Source organism: Sylvia atricapilla, chromosome 14, assembly GCF_009819655.1.
Source record: "Sylvia atricapilla isolate bSylAtr1 chromosome 14, bSylAtr1.pri, whole genome shotgun sequence".
NCBI classification, from domain to species: domain Eukaryota; kingdom Metazoa; phylum Chordata; class Aves; order Passeriformes; family Sylviidae; genus Sylvia; species Sylvia atricapilla.
The window spans coordinates 2389048-2405037 of record NC_089153.1 but is presented as its reverse complement, the minus strand read 5'-3'; the positions used below and the strand labels follow the sequence as shown (position 1 = coordinate 2405037).

The window sequence follows — 15990 nt, the reverse complement described above, 5'->3', positions numbered from 1 at the left end:
AGCCCGAACCAGCAGCGCTGCCCCGATTGAGAGGAAATATTCTCCCTTCCGACGCTGGGTGGGGGTGTTGGCCGCGGACCGGCGCGTCCCTCCGCCCGCCCCGGTTTGCAGACACAGAGAGACAAAAACCCGTGTGAGCAGCTGCTCGCAAAGGAGCCGGCGCTCTCGGGGGCTTCCAGATTCCTTCACCCCAGGACTGCTGGCCAACACCGCTCTGCTTGTGACGATACTAAAAAATGCTGAGAGCTGCCGAGGACGGTGGATGGCTTTTTTGGAGAGTGATGGCGTATGGGAGACGGAGCGGAGATAGCAAGAGGCAAGTGATCTTATTTCTGTGTGTTTGCTTGTGTCAGAGCGCGGCTGAAACCCTCCGCTATTCGCTGCCGGAGGAAATGGAGAGGGCTCCTTTGTCGCCAATATTGCAAAGGACCTGGGCGTTCCTCTGAGCCAGCTTGCGGCTCGCAAGGCCCGCGTTGTGTCCGAGGGGGATAAGCAGCTTTTCCGACTCGATCAAAACACCGGTGTCCTGACGGCAAAGGAATCGCTGGACCGAGAGGAGATCTGTCCTCAGAGCATACCTGCACCCGTCTTTAAGATATTCTTTGAAAATCCTTTGCAGCTTATCCGAGGAGAGGTGGAAGTCCGTGACGTAAACGACAACTCGCCCATGTTCCCCGAAAAGGAGATGGTTTTAAAAATTTTAGAAACAGCGTCTCTGGGTCCCGTTCCCCCTGGAAAGCGCCCAGGACAAGGACGTGGGCATTAACGGTTTGCAGAACTACAGCCTCGGACCAAACCTCATTTCTCCCTCGCTATTGAACAGCGAAAGATGGAGTAAAATACCTGGAACTTGTCCTACAGCGCCAGCTAGATCGTGAAGAGCAGGGAGAGCTGAATTTACTTCTCACGGCCACCGACGGGGATCACCACCCAGGTCAGGCACTGCTCAGGTCCGGATCGTGGTGGTGGATGCAATGACAACATCCCTCTCTTCGAACGGGAGGTCTACGAGGTGCGCCTGGCTGAGAACAGCCCCTTGGAGCAGCTGGTGGTCAGAGTCGCTGCCAAGGATCCTGACGAAGGGTCCAATGGGAAGTGCGCTATGCCTTTACCCAAACGTCGGAGCGATCCCGGCAGCTCTTCCAGCTGAACCCCACCACCGGTGAAATACGAGTTGTGGGCAATCTGGATTTCGAGGAAGCAAAATCCCACAAGATGGTGGTGAAAGCCACGGACGGTGGAGAATGTCTGCGCATTGTAAAGTGCAGGTGGATGTGCTGGATGTGAATGACAACGCCCCGGAGATAGCGCTCACCTCCCTCACCGCGTCCATCCCCGAGGACGCCCCTCCGCGCACCGTGGTGGCTCTGTTCAGTGTGCGGGACCGGGACTCCGGGGACAACGGCAGGACTGAGTGTTCCATCGATGGGGACTTGCCATTCAGCTCACCCCCACCTTTGATAATTACTACGAACTGAGAACAAATGCGGCTCTGGACAGGGAAAGGACGGCGGAGTATAATATCACCATCACAGCCACGGACTGGGGCAAGAAGGGGCTGAGCTCTCGGGAAAGCATCTTCGTGCAGATATCGGATGTGAACGACAACCCCCCGGAGTTCAGCCAGGAGGTTTACACCATGTCTGTCACGGAGAACAACAGCCCCATGCTCCGAATCGGCAGAATGAAGGCCACGGACGCCGACGCAGGAAAAAACGCCCGTGTGAATTACGCGCTGGTGCGGCAGGAGGGCAAAGAGCACGCGATGTGTCGGTCAACGCTGAAAACGGAGATGTTTATATCCTCCGCCGCTGGACTATGAGAAGGTGCGCGCCTTCGAGGTGACAGTGGGCGCAGCTGACGGCGGCTCCCCGCCGCTCAGCGCCCAGGCCGTGCTGCGCGTGGTGGTGCGGGACGAGAACGATAACGCGCCCGTGCTGCTGCACCCGGCCCCCGACAGCAGCGCGGCCGGAGAGCTGGTGCCGCGCTGGGCGCCCTCCGGCTACCTGGTGGCCAAGGTGGTGGCGGTGGACGCGGACGCGGGGCAGAACGCGTGGCTGTCCTACGAGCTGGCCAAGGCCACGGAGCCGGGGCTGTTCCGCGTGGGGCTGCACAGCGGCGAGGTGCGCACGGCGCGGGCCGTGACAGAGCGGGACGCGGCCCGGCAGAGGCTCATCGTGCTGGTGCGGGACCGCGGGCAGCCGTCACGCTCTGCCACTGCCACCCTCGCCGTGGCACTGGTGGATGGCTTCTCCGAAGCCCATTTACGGGTGAGCGAGGGGCACCCGCCGCCGAGCCCGACGGGCCGCTTACTCTTTACCTCATCGCCTCCCTCGCCTGCGTGTCGGCGCTGTTCCTCGCCACCGCGGTGGCCGCCGTGGTAGCGAAGGTGCGGCGGGCCAGGCGGGGAGAGACGGAGACTTTGCCCACGTTCCCCCCGACTGCCACGGAGAGCAACGCGGGCTCCCTGCCCCGCAGCTACGTGTACGACGTCTGCTTCGCTGCCGGGACCGTCAACAGCGAGTTCCGTTTCCTCAGGCCACTCTTCCCCTGCTTCCCCGCCGGGCTGCCCCCCGGCCCGGGCCAGCAGCGGAGCTCAGTGTGCTCGCAGGATGTGGCCAACCTCGGAGGCGAAGGCGACTGGATGCAGCACAGGTGAGGGAGTGACAGAGCTGAGGCGATCGGGCAGGCAGGGGGAAGCTGTGTCACGCCCTGGCAGTAAGGGCTATTGAAGTTGCGGAACTGCTAGTGGAGGTGTCCCTGGGGTGGGAGATGAGAGAGGCGGTCTCACAGGCCCTGGAGAGGCCTTCAACTAGACCATTGCTCAGAGCCCCATCCAACCTGACCTTGGATATTTCCGGGGATGGGGCACCTACCACCTCTCTGGGCAGCTGCATCAATATCTGTGCGGAGTATTCGTGTTAGATCAAGCCGTTGGTGTCATTTCAAAGGGGAGGAGTTGGGCCGTGAGAAGGTGAAAGCACAGGTAGAGATGTGCCCCCATAGTGGGTCCTGCCCACTCACTGTGTAGAGCCCTGGAGCAGGAATGACACCATTCCGAGGAATACATCCTCCCAGAGATGGCAGAATAGGAATGTAGTGACTTGTCCAGCTTCAGGTGGGACTGCAGGGACAACTGCGCAAAGGGGTGTCACCAACGATGTCCCCTGCACTGCTGTTGGGAGCTGGTGCTCAGCGCGGCCATGTGCCATTCACCAGTGGTGACAGTCCTGAACTCAAGTTGTCTTACAATCTGCTGGAGGCTACGGAGGTGGGAACCTCTGCCATTAAATTCCTTTATATTTTTGTGACTTGCATAGATAGTGTTGGCCAAAAAAGTGCGGTTATCAGTCAGTTACCTCTTAATATGGGATTCTGTGGGCACTCCATGGAGAGTTTCCAAGGATCCATCTAGCTCTTCACAGTAGACTGGATGATGAACATATATGAGGTAGGAGAAACATCAGAACCATTAGGGTCAGTGTCGTGGTTTCACATTCGCCAAATTTCGTTTACCAACTGGGAGATAGGATTTGGGGAGAAAAGTAGAAACAAGCACAACTTAAAAGTAAAAACAGACAGCTTTTATTAACATACACTAAAGAAAGAGAGAGAAAAAAAGTGAGTTAATATTTTCATATTTCATTAACACAGATGACTTGGACTGACTTTACTGCAGGGTGTCAGAATCACAGTGGCCTCAGGGAAGACAAGGACCCTTCTTGATACATCAACAATAAACCACATTTACTGTTTGTGAGAAAGTGATCTCTGTTTGGGGCTCTTAACATTTTGAATTACTCAAAACTCATTAAAGTTTTATTCAGACTCATAAAAGTTTTGCCATATGTAGGATGGTTTCTGATTGCAGGTGATCTCTGTTCATATTAGAGACCCAGCAAGTCTTGCCTTCTCTTTGGCTCTCGGTAGAGAGGAGTGGTGTGACACCGGCAGTGGTGCGAGGTACCCTCTAAGCTTCTTGGTGACGCCCGCTTTCCTTCAATACCCAGATGATAACCTTCTCTCTTTTCTTTGCAGGGCAGTGCTCCTCTCTCTGAAGATGCAGGGCCCAGAGCTGCAGATGCAGTTTGCTCTTCAAACAGGGAACTAGAGCTAAATGCCAGTTCTGAGCAAAACCTTTGGCTCACCCATCAATAAGAGAAGAGAAAGACAAGTTTGTTTGTCCTCACAGGGAAAAGGCAAAAAGAGACCAAACATCTACCTAAAAGGTACCAGGGATGAAGCCTTCTCTGTGAGAGTACTTTCCCCTTGAGCAGTACTTTATTCATCCAGATGTTTTGTAACTGTGATGTCGATGGAAGAGGAGAACCGTGTTGCATGTTGATAATGTAATAATGTATGATTGTGAGAGTGCTACTGCCTCCACATATTTCAAGAAATACTGAAAGCTGGCAGCACATCTTTAACTTCTTTTTACACCGCCTTCTCTGAGGGGGTTCCTTTTGTGCTTTGCTTATTTCTTGCTTTTTATGGAGAAAGCATTGTAATAATATCCTAATTTTCTGCCGTGTATTCAACCAGGAGAAACAGATATTATGGAGATTAAGTGGTGCTTCTCCTAATTGTAAAGAGTGGGCTTTGAACAATGTATTCTTTCTTCCTTTCTTTTTTCCCCCGTAAAGTTGAAATAACTATTTTGCGATTTTTAAAAACAAGATAATTACAAGTATTGTTTGTGGTTTATCAGTAAAATAGATGAAACCATTTACAATTAACTTAGGGCACTGTAGAATATAGGGTGTCAAGAAGCTTTCTTTTTTCTATTTCTTTCATCAGTCGGTATTGATCTATAAAATAATGTGCATATTCCTGTCGTTGAACAATTTTAAAGAGTCAAACGAATGATGACAGAAAACAATAAAATATACTTGGAACTCCCTCGGGTGAGTGTGCTGTCTCGAGATCACTTGCCTCAGTCATCGCCGAGGAAATAGCCAGCCCAAGAGCAGGATTTCAGGAATAAATCCGTGAATCTCGAGTAGAATTTATGCAGGGGAAATCAGAACCACTTGGGAAAGGGCGGTCTCAGAAGCAGCAGCTCCCCGGAGCAAAGCGGAGGAGTGTTTCTCCCGAGTGGAGCTGAGGTCTGAAATGCTGCCTCCAGCCCATTCCCAAAGGCTCCCAGCAGGAGAGGTCGTGAACTGCGGGAACAATCTCGGTCCATTCCGGGAATGAATTTGGCCGTAGTGGAAAGACCACATCACCTGGTGGCTGGACCCCTGTAACAATACACAGCTGTTTTAGCTGAACAGCCGGGAAGTAATTTATTCAAAGCGTTCACGCTGGGGGGAGGGGGAACCAAAACAAAAGGAGTAAGACAGCTCTAAATAAATTCCGTTTTGAAGTAGAAGGCAAAAGAGGCATTGCTCATTCAGCCAGTGACCATTCTTCGAATATGGTTGTTTGGACAGTTAAATCTCTATGCTCTGACTTCTGAAGAGAGAACGAGATGTTAATCTGCTTTCCGGGCTTGGCGCTGGGAAATCTTCGAATCCTTCTGCAGATCAGCCGCCTGGTGCCGCTGCTGACCGCGGAAGCTCTGCGCAGCTCCCGGTTCCGCCGCCCCGCCATTCGAGCGGGCGGGGCTGCACCATCCCGGCTGCTCCATTCGGGGGTCGGCAGGCTGTATCGGCAGCTCCATCCAGCTCACAGGCCAGCAGACTGGATCACTGGAAGGGAATGAAGCTCAGGAAGAGCGAGGAACCGCTCCCCGGGAGAGCGGTGGCTTTGATCCTTGTCCTCTGTGTCTCGGGGAGGAGAGCAGAAACTGCTCGGTACTCTGTGCCCGAAGAGAGGGAGAGAGGCTCCTTTGTGGCGAATATCGCTAAGGACTTGGGGCTAGCTGGAGAGGAATTATTGGCTCGTAATGCTCGACTCGTTCCTGAAGGAGAAAAGCAGTATTTAGAACTGAACCAGCGCACCGGGGATTTGGTGGTGAGAGAGCAAATGGACCGGGAAGAGCTGTGTGGACAGAGCGAGCCCTGTTTGACGCGTTTTGAGGTGCTGCTGGAGAGCCCACTGCAGTCCTTCCGAGCTGAGGTAAGACTCACGGATATAAATGATAATTCTCCTGTGTTCTTAAACAAAGAGATAGTGTTAAAGATCCCGGAATCTGCAATGCCGGGGACTCAGTTTTTGTTGGAAAGCGCTCATGATCCAGACGTAGGGAACAATAGTCTTCAGCATTACAGTATCAGCTCAAACGAACATTTTCATGTGTACACCCGGCGGCGAAATGACGGCGGGAGGTACGCCGAGCTGGTGCTGGATCGAGCCCTGGACCGGGAGCAGCAGCCAGAAGTTGCTTTCAGCATCACTGCTATGGATGGTGGGACTCCACCGCGGTCTGGCACAGCTTTAATCCGTGTGGTAGTTCTGGACATAAACGACAACATCCCAGTATTTACCCAGACTCTGTATAAGTCTCTGTAATGGAAAATAGCTCCCAGGATACCTTAGTAGTGATAGTGTCTGCTAGTGATTTAGACGAAGGAACAAATGGGGAAATAGTGTATTCCATATTTCAAAATTCAGAGGAAAATCTCCAAACGTTTAAAATAAACCCAGAGACAGGCCAGATTCGACTCAAAAAACCTTTGGATTATGAAGAAAAAAAGACCTATGAGATAGACGTCCAAGCCATAGATGGAGGGGGCCTGTCCACGCATTGCAAGGTGGTGGTGCAGGTGAAGGACGTGAACGATAATGCTCCCGAGGTGATCATTACCTCACTCACCACACCCTCTCCGAAGCCGCCCCGCCGAACACAGTAGTTGCCCTCTTCAACGTGCGGGACCGGGACTCGGGGGACAATGGCAGAACGACCTGCGAGCTAACAGGAGAGCAACCCTTCAGGATCACGCTGCTGGCAGCCGATGCGTACGCGCTGGCGACATCAGAGACACTGGACCGGGAGCAGGTGGAGGAATACAACGTGACGGTGCGAGCTCACGACAAGGGCTCCCCCTCCCTCTCGACATGGAAGACTCTGCTCGTGCGGCTCTTGGATGTGAATGACAATGCACCCACCTTCACCCAGGCAATTTACACCATGGTGATGAGCGAAAACGAGCCCGCGGGGAGGAGCCTGGGCCGCCTCAGCGCCACGGACCCTGACGCGGGAGAAAATGCTCGCGTGAGATATGCTCTATTGCCACCACCAACAGGCAGCCTCGCCGTGGCATCATTTGTGTCAGTGGATGCGGAGAGTGGAACCGTCCGTAGTTTGCGCCCGCTGGACTATGAGAAGGTGCGCGCCTTCGAGGTGACAGTGGGCGCAGCCGACGGCGGCTCCCCGCCGCTCAGCGCCCAGGCCGTGCTGCGCGTGGTGGTGCGGGACGATAACGATAACGCGCCCGTGCTGCTGCACCCGGCCCCCGACAGCAGCGCGGCCGGAGCTGGTGCCGCGCTGGGCGCCCTCCGGCTACCTGGTGGCCAAGGTGGTGGCGGTGGACGCGGACGCGGGGCAGAACGCGTGGCTGTCCTACGAGCTGGCCAAGGCCACGGAGCCGGGGCTGTTCCGCGTGGGGCTGCACAGCGGCGAGGTGCGCACGGCGCGGGCCGTGACAGAGCGGGACGCGGCCCGGCAGAGGCCATCGTGCTGGTGCGGGACCGCGGGCAGCCGTCACGCTCTGCCACTGCCACCCTCGCCGTGGCACTGGTGGATGATTTCTCCGATGCCTTCTACCAGCTTGGCCATGATCCTGCCAGTAGACAGCAGCCGCAGGCCGAGGAGGAATTGCTCACCACTTACCTCATCGCCTCCCTGTGTGGCGTCTCGTCCCTTTCCTCTTGTCCATCCTCGTCTTGGCTGCAAGCACGCTCTGCAAAGCTCGTGTCCAGGCAGAACTTCCTCCTCCCTCGCCCAGCTGCTACGCGACGGTGACTTCACCAGTGACGGCGTGGGCGTGGGCAGCACGGGCATTCTGTCGCCAGCTTACGGCTATGAAAAGTATCTGACCAGCGGCTCGGGGAGGAGCGAATTCCACTTCCTGAGGCCCATCCTGCCAGCCCTCACAGCAATGCTGAAGCGGGGCTGGAAAACGGACGGGGAGCCTCTAAACCGCTTGCTGCCTGAGCGCGACAGGGAAGACCTTGCGGAGAGCACAGCCACCCCTCCCTTTTAGCCACAAGACAGGCCAGTAGGCGTTGCACCGTCCATGCCCTGAGCGTGTGCTGGGATGCACACTCCTTCCCCGTCCTCGGTCTGAGGTTCCCCCTAGTTGTAGTGCTATTCCCAGGTATTATAGGCTATTATAGTCTCTCTCTTTGTAGGCTCCAGGCAGGTTTCCCCTGCCAGGGAAGCTGGCTCAGTCCCTCCGAGTTCAGCCTCTGCCTCATGCTGCCCGGGGAAAATGCGTTATGCTGCTCTTCCACAGTCTTTCTGAAAAGGTACGGACTCGCTCAACTCTAGCCAAGACCACAGCAGACTGTGAAGTCGGGCCAGCTGACGGCGATGCTCTGGCGACAGGACTCCCCCAGGGCTACAGCCTATTCCTCCCTTCTCTCCCCAGAGGAGGTGGGCGAGTCCGGCAGCAGAGTCCCAAAGTGTGCGCTCGAGATCGCGTTCTGCGGGCGGCGGCGGGTGCAGTCCCAGCGCGCACCGCTGGGTGGTGCCCTCGGCTAAGGCGGCACCGAGCGGCTGCGGCAGGCGGAGGCGGCGGAGCGCGGAGCACCCCGCCGAGCTGAGAGCAGCCCCCGGAGCCGAGCTGAGAGCAGCCCCGCGGAGCCGAGCTGAGAGCAGCCCCGCGGAGCCGAGCTGAGAGCAGCCCCGCGGAGCCGAGCTGAGAGCAGCCCCGCGGAGCCGAGCTGAGAGCAGCCCCGCGGAGCCGAGCTGAGAGCAGCCCGCGGAGCCGAGCTGAGAGCAGCCCCGCCGAGCTGAGAGCAGCCCCGCGGAGCCGAGCTGAGAGCAGCCCCGCGGAGCCGACCTGAGACCAGCCCGGCGCACCACAGAGCAGCGCAGCACAGTACAGCCGAGCCCAGCGCGAATCAGGTCACACCAGCCCAGGACAGTCGAGCGGAGGTGGCAGCGGCGAGCGCTGCCCCATGTCACCGGCCGCCGGGACACACCGGCTGCGTTAGGGAACGCCGCAAGAATCGGACACACCGAGGGAAGGCGCCCGCCCCGCACTTGGCCGCTTTCCGCGGGGAATCGCCCGGCACATTCGCCACACCGACACCGGCCGCCGCCGCTGCCGCACCATGGCGATCGCAAGGCAAGTGCTTTGTCTCTCTGCTTTCCTGTCGCTGCCGCTCGCTGGCGCCGAGCCCATCCTCTACTCCGTGGCCGAGGAGGCGGAGAGCGGCTCCCTGGTGGGCAAGCTGGCGGAGGACGCGGGGCTGACGCCGGCGCAGCTCTCGGCTCGCCGCGCCCGCCTGGTGTCGGAGGACGGCCGGCAGCATTTTCGCTTAGACGGCGGCTCCGGCCGCCTCGTGGTGTCGGGGAGGCTGGACCGGGAGGAGCTGTGCGGCCAGGCCGCCACCTGCATGCTCCCCTTCGAGCTGCTGCTCGCCAACCCCCTGCAGTTCTTTCGGGTCGAGGTGACCCTGGTGGATATCAATGATCACTCACCCGTTTTCCCCGAGGAACGAGTCACTTTTGAAATCCCGGAAACGAGCGAGCCAGGGTCTTCTTTCCCACTGGTGTGGGCTCAGGACCTCGATATTGGCCTCAACGGCAATTCAAGCATACAGCATCTCTCCTGAGAACGAGTATTTTAGTGTCTCCTATGAGACTCAAATTGCAGGCAAGAAATATCTTGAACTGGTCTTGGAGAAGGCATTAGATAGAGAGGAGGAGGGAGAGATGAGTTTCTGTCTCATTGCTGAAGATGGGGGCTCTCCTCCAAGGAGTGGCACCATCGAGATCTCTATTATCATTCTAGATGTGAATGACAACGCTCCAATATTCACACACGAGGAGTACATTGTAAAGGTTTCGAGAACATTCCAGAGGGCTCTGTGGTTCTGACTGTTCTGGCAACCGATCAGGATGCAGGAGTTAATGGGGATATTACCTACCAACTCAGCCAAGTAGTGGGACAAAGTGACTCAGCATTTGTCATCGATCCCATCACTGGAGAAATTAAACTCACAAAACCTCTGGGACTTTGAGGCAGCAGAGTCTTATGAGCTCATTGTGAGGGCCAGAGACGCTGGAGGCCTCTCAGCAATCTGCAAGGTGTTGGTGGAGGTGGTGGATGTGAATGACAATGCCCCCGAGCTGGTGGTGAGTTCCTTCAGCAGTCCCCTTCCTGAGAACACAGTGCCTGGCACAGTGGTTGCCCTGTTTTCGGTCATGGACCGGGATTCTGGTGCCAACGGGCAGATCTCGTGTGCCCTGGAGGATCAGCTCTTCTTCTCCCTGCGGCCACCTATAAGAATTACTATGAGCTGGTGACGGTGAAGCGCGCTGGACCGCGAGGAGACGGCTCGGCACATCCTAAGCGTGACAGCAGCAGATGCGGGGTCGCCTCCTCTCACAAGCACGCAGACCTTCACGGTGGACATCTCGGATGTCATGACAACACCCCCGTCTTCAACCAGACGTCCTACACCATGTATGTGCGCGAGAACAACGTGCCCAGGGTGTTTGTTGGAGCCGTCAGTGCTGCAGATGCTGACGTGGGGCTCAATGCCAAGGTGACCTATTCGCTGTCCCCAGTGCAAGCGCAGAGCGGCCCTGGTGCTCCTGCATCTCGGTGAACTCTGAGAACGGACACGTCTTTGTGCTGCGGCCCCTGGACTACGAGCGCTTGAGGCAGATGGAGGTGACGGTCAGTGCCTCGGACGCGGGCTCTCCTCCCCTCCGAGCCAACGTCACCGTGCGCCTGTGGTGCTGGACGAGAATGACAACGCCCCGCTCGTGCTGTACCCAGGCCAGGACAGCAGCCCAGCGTCCGGCGAGCTGGTGCCCGTGTCGGCTGAGGCGGGCTACCTCATCACCAAAGTGGTGGCCGTCGATGCCGACTCGGGCCAGAACTCCTGGCTCTCCTACCACCTGCTGAGGGCCACCGAGCCGGGGCTGTTCACGGTGGGTGTCCAAAGCGGGGAGGTGCGTCTGAGGAGGCCGGTGACAGACAGAGACGCCGTGAAGCAGAAGCTCGTTGTCCTGGTCAGAGACAACGGCAAGCCCCCCGCTGTCAGCCACCGCAGCTCTGAGCGCACTCCTGCTCAAGGACTTCTCCGACGTGCGCCTCCCGCACAGCAGCCCTGCGGCCACAGAGGATCAGGGCGACTCCCTGACAACCTATTTAATCGTCTCCTTGGTCTTTGTCTCCCTCCTCTTCCTCGTCTCCAGCGCGGCCTTTGTGGCTCGCAAGGTGTGCAAGAGAAAGGAGCTGGAGACCGGCCATGTGCTTTACGGTGCCGACAACCTGCAGAGCGGCCTGGCCGATGCCGCCGCTGCAGGGACCCTGCCCCGCGCCTACTGCTACGAGATCAGCCTCACTACGGGCTCGGGCAACAGCGAGTTCAGATTCCTCAGGCCCATCCTCCCCAGCCTGCCACCACAGCACTGTGCCACGGGCCAGGAGCCTGATGAGGGACAGGATTTCCCCTGTGTCCCTGTCAGCACAGAGGACATGGCTCATGACAATGCTGGGACTCTGTCTGCAGGACAATTCAATGCTCTTTCCTTTACCTAGCTGTGAGAGGGCTCAGCCAGAGGCTTCAATGGTCATGGGAGGAGGGGATTCAGGCTGCAGCATGTGGTAAAGGTTCCCCCAGAGAAGATATGTTCCCAATTGGCATGCCAATTTCCTGAAATTGTACATCAGAGTAAATTTTTTCTTTCAATCCAAAACCCTAAATTCGATAGAAAAGGTTCTCAGAATCTTCTCCTGATATTATAGGATATTTCGGCTTTGTCATAGCCATTTCTGATAGGCTTTCCTAATGCACTTCCTGCTATGCTCATCTGTGTTTTCTGCCAGAGTAGACTTTGGAGCACTTATTCTTCATTCTATCTCAACGATTTACTTGGCTCAAAACATCTCAAGATTTTGGATATTACACAAAGGCCTTTTTCCCAGCTCAGAAAAGTAAGGTAGTTCAAAATACTGTGTCATGATGTCTTGTTTGCACAAGGCATTTTCTTCCTATGGTTCTGGATGTCTCTGTCACTGAGTTCAAATTCCTCAGGCCCATCCTCCCCAGCCTGCCACCACAGCACTCTGCCACTGCCCAGGATCGTGATGAGGGACAGGATTTCCCCCGTGTCCCTGTCAGCACAGAGGGACATGGCTCCAGACAATGCTGGGACTCTGTCTGCAGGACAGCTCAATGCTCTTTCCTTTACCTAGCTGGGGTGTGCACAGCCAGAGGCTTCTATGGTCATGGGAGGAGGGGATTAAGGCTGCAGCATGTGTCAGTGGTTCCTCTAGGGTCAATCATTATTTCCATTTAGTATAATCAACTTCTCCAAATTGTATTCAGGAGAAATTTCTGCCACTCCAAAAAGAAGAGAGTAAAAGAATTAAAAATTTTCTCCTTTAGTTAGTAACAGATTTCAGTTCTGTTACTGCCATCTCCAATAAACTTTAAGTATGTGGTTAGCCTTCACAACTATGCTCTTGTTTCTCTTCCTGTCTGACAGGACAGGTTATCTCTGTGTTTTGAGCTTTAGGACAATGTCGCTGTTGGCCCAACAAATCATATCCTCACAGAAGTGCAAAAAGGCTTTTTCCCAGCTCTGGAGAGCAAGGAAGTCATGTGTGCTTAGTCACAATATCATGTGAGCATTAGTCCCTTTCTTCCCTGAGTTCTGGATGTCTCTGTCTGAGATATGAGCTCTGTGTGCTTTGCTTTCTTGTCCCTGAGTTTCTCAGTGTAGACACTGAATATCCTCAGATTCTTCCATAGTGCTGCCTGGTGAAGCAGGGAGTTGCTCCCACCTGGCCTTTGCAACACAGGCAATGCCAGCTCAGCAGGGAAGGAGGTGAATTGGACTCTTTTGGAACAGCAGTGTCATCTTCCTTATCTAGCCCAGAGCAGAGCAGCAAAATGCACAACCAAATCTTCCTCTGGAATACAAGAAGGGTTTGGGTGTTGTGTCACCTCAGGATTGCCTTGGCAACACAGCAGCACAAACATTGGTCTGGTAGGCTGTAACTGAACAGAATTGTAGAAATGTGTTCATTGTCTTTGGGTGCACTGAAGGAAAACTTCACAAATATTAAAAGAGAATTCCTGGAAGGTAGAGTCAAGAAGAACTTTAACAAGTACACTGAATTTGGTCTTTCAATTGTTGCTCCTTAAACGCAAGGCTCCTTGATGGGACTGGAACATTGTGTCCTGCATGATTTTCTGGGTTTTGTGTTGGAACATTTGCATTCCCATTTCTGCCCTTTGAAACATACTGAGCATGTTCTGAGCCCGTTCCTCTAGAGATCCCATCTATGAGAACTGGTTGTTTGAATGATGTCTGTGATGCATGAAATCCTCAGAAAGCCTCCCTCACACTCTCTTGTGCTGATGTTGTACAGGTCAACATTTTAAATTGTTAATAGTCTGAGTTCAGAACCTCAAAATATGTGTTAGACTGAAAAGAAAAAAAAACAAACACGCGGAGTCCTTTAGTGAAGACAGAACTCCTTGTAGAGATGATCTCTCTGGGAAACTTCCTTCAATGTTTGTCAACATTCTGCAACAGCTTTTCTCATTTTGTGCTTTGAATAAAGCACTTTTGAGAGGGTACAGCTCCTGAGTGCGGAGATGCAGCCAATAGAGCGTTCATTGGCATGCCCATTCTGTTTACCACTGCCCTCTCCATGTCCGGTTTTTCCTGCCAGGCAATGCGGCTTGGTCATTCTGGGCTGAGCCTCTGCTTCCCACTGCCCTGGGAAAAGCCGCTCTTTCAGGACACAGCTGGGGTGTGCACAGACAGATACTTCAATGCCCATGGCAGGAGGGGATCCAGGCTGCAGCACGTGGCAATTGTTCCTCCAGAGGAAATATGTTCTCAGTTGGCATAACCAATTTCCTGAAATTCTTCGTTAGTGTAAAATTTTGTCTTGCACTCCAAAAGCACAAAAAAAAAAAAAAAAATAGGAAAAGATTCTGAGATTGCTTTCTTCAGTTAATAGCATATTTGAACTCTGTCATAAACATTTCTGGTAGGCTGTCATAATGCACTTCTAGCTCTGCTCTCGTGTCTCTTGCTGTCAAAGCAGATTTTGGACTTCTTATTCTTTGTTCTAGCTCCATGGCACAGTTGGGTAGACAAATCCCACACTTGCTGAAATTGCACTAATCCCTTTTCCCTGCTCAGTAATGCAAGGTACTTCTGAATATTGTGTCACAATGTTCTCTTTGTAAAGGTTTTTCCTATCAGCGGTTGTGGACATTCTGTCACTTGTCACTGCCTGTGGGCTGTTTGTGTGACCCTTTCTTCTCAGTCTGTCCGTGTGTGTGGACATTGGGCATCTGCAGATGGTTCAGTAGTGCTGCCCAGTGAAACGTGGAATTTTTCTCATCCAGCCATTGCAATGCTGGCAATTCCACTCTGCAGAGTAAAAGGCTATTTGGGTCCTATGTGTACAGGCAAGTCATCGTCTTCAAGGAAGGGGGGAGCAGGAAAAATTCATAAAATATCTTCCCTTGGCCTATGTGTGAGTTTAGTTTTCTGTCCCCACTTTGATTGCCTTGAAGATAAAGCAGCAGCTGGTGTTTTAGGGTAGGTGTAAACTGTAGAGAATCTTTATAACATACTCATCGTGTTTGTTTGCATGAATAAGGCACATGTCCATCAAAGAAAATTTTTTGAACTTCGAATCAGGAGAACATTCCATCAGGACTTTGAGGTTTTTTCCTAATTCTTCTCTTTGAATTCAGTGGCTTCTAGAGGGAACTTGAAAGCTTTCCCTACAGGATTATCTGAAATTGCATCAGGGCATCTGCATCCCCATTGTTGCCCTTTCTTTTTCTACCCTCTGAAACTGTCATGAAACTTGTTATGCCTGTTCCGCTAGAGAAAGACTGCCAGCCAATTTATAATCACTGTTTGTTTCAATGATGTCACTGATCAGTGGAATACTCCCAAAGATTCCCTCACACTCTCTCGTGCTGAAGTTATACAGTTTAACATTGTGAACTGGTATGCCTCCGAGTTTGTAAAATTTCAAAAAGTATGTAGAATTGAAATAAAGATAACACCCTGACTTCTTTTGGGGAGATAGAATCCTTTTTAGAAACGTTCTTACCTGAAATGCTCCTTCAAGGCTTTCCGAATCGGAGAGTTTTTTTCTCCCTGTGTCCGATGTCTGAAGCACTGGATTGGAGCGTGAAGTGCCTTAGTTTACAGACGGAGCCGGGAGAGTGTTCGTTTTCTTGCCTGTGCTGTTATCACTGCCCCATCTGTGTGCGGTTTGTCCTGCCGTGCAATGCGACTGGGTCGTTGTCGGACTGAACCTGCGCTTTCAGGTGCCCCTGGGAAAATCCGCGTTCCGCTGCTGCCCGCGGGTGTCCGGAAAGTTTGGAATCGCGGGCCGGGGCGAGCGGCACGCGCGGGCTGCGGGCGGCGGCGGGTGCAGTCCCAGCGCGCACCGCTGGGTGGTGCCCTCGGCTAAGGCGGCGCCGAGCGGCTGCGGCAGCGGAGGCGGCGGAGGCCCGGAGCAGCCCCGCCGAGCTGAGAGCAGCCCCGCGGAGCCGAGCTGAGAGCAGCCCCGCGGAGCCGACCTGAGAGCAGCCCCGCGGAGCCGAGCGAGAGCAGCCCCGCGCAGACGAGTTCCCCCGAGCCCAGCGCAGAGCATCACAGTCAAACTTTGACCCGCGCAGCTCATTCGGGCTGCGGTGGGAGCTGCGACCGCTGCTCCCTGTCACCACCCGCCGGGACACACCGGCTGCTTTTCGGACCAAGGGACACAATCGGAGACACCGAGGGAAGGCGCCCGCCCCGCACTTGGCCGCTTTCCGCGGGGAATCGCTCGGCACATCCGCCACACCGACACCGGCCGCCGCCGCTGCCGCACC

The 15990-nt window shown here is 54.5% G+C and overlaps 1 protein-coding gene and 2 pseudogenes across 1 annotated transcript; all 3 read left to right on the top strand.

Moving 5' to 3' along the window:
• The first annotated feature begins 249 nt into the window (after positions 1–249).
• On the top strand, positions 250–2659 carry LOC136367736 (protocadherin beta-16-like; annotated as a pseudogene).
• Positions 2660–5700: 3041 nt separating this feature from the next.
• LOC136367735 (protocadherin beta-16-like) lies at positions 5701–8147 on the top strand. Its single transcript, XM_066329532.1, is given in 7 exon segments — positions 5701–6439; positions 6442–6782; positions 6785–7410; positions 7412–7611; positions 7614–7802; positions 7805–7860; positions 7863–8147. Coding segments are annotated over 7 exon segments (2436 nt in total).
• A 1075-nt stretch (positions 8148–9222) lies between these two features.
• LOC136367734 (protocadherin beta-15-like) lies at positions 9223–11666 on the top strand (annotated as a pseudogene).
• Positions 11667–15990: the final 4324 nt, after the last annotated feature.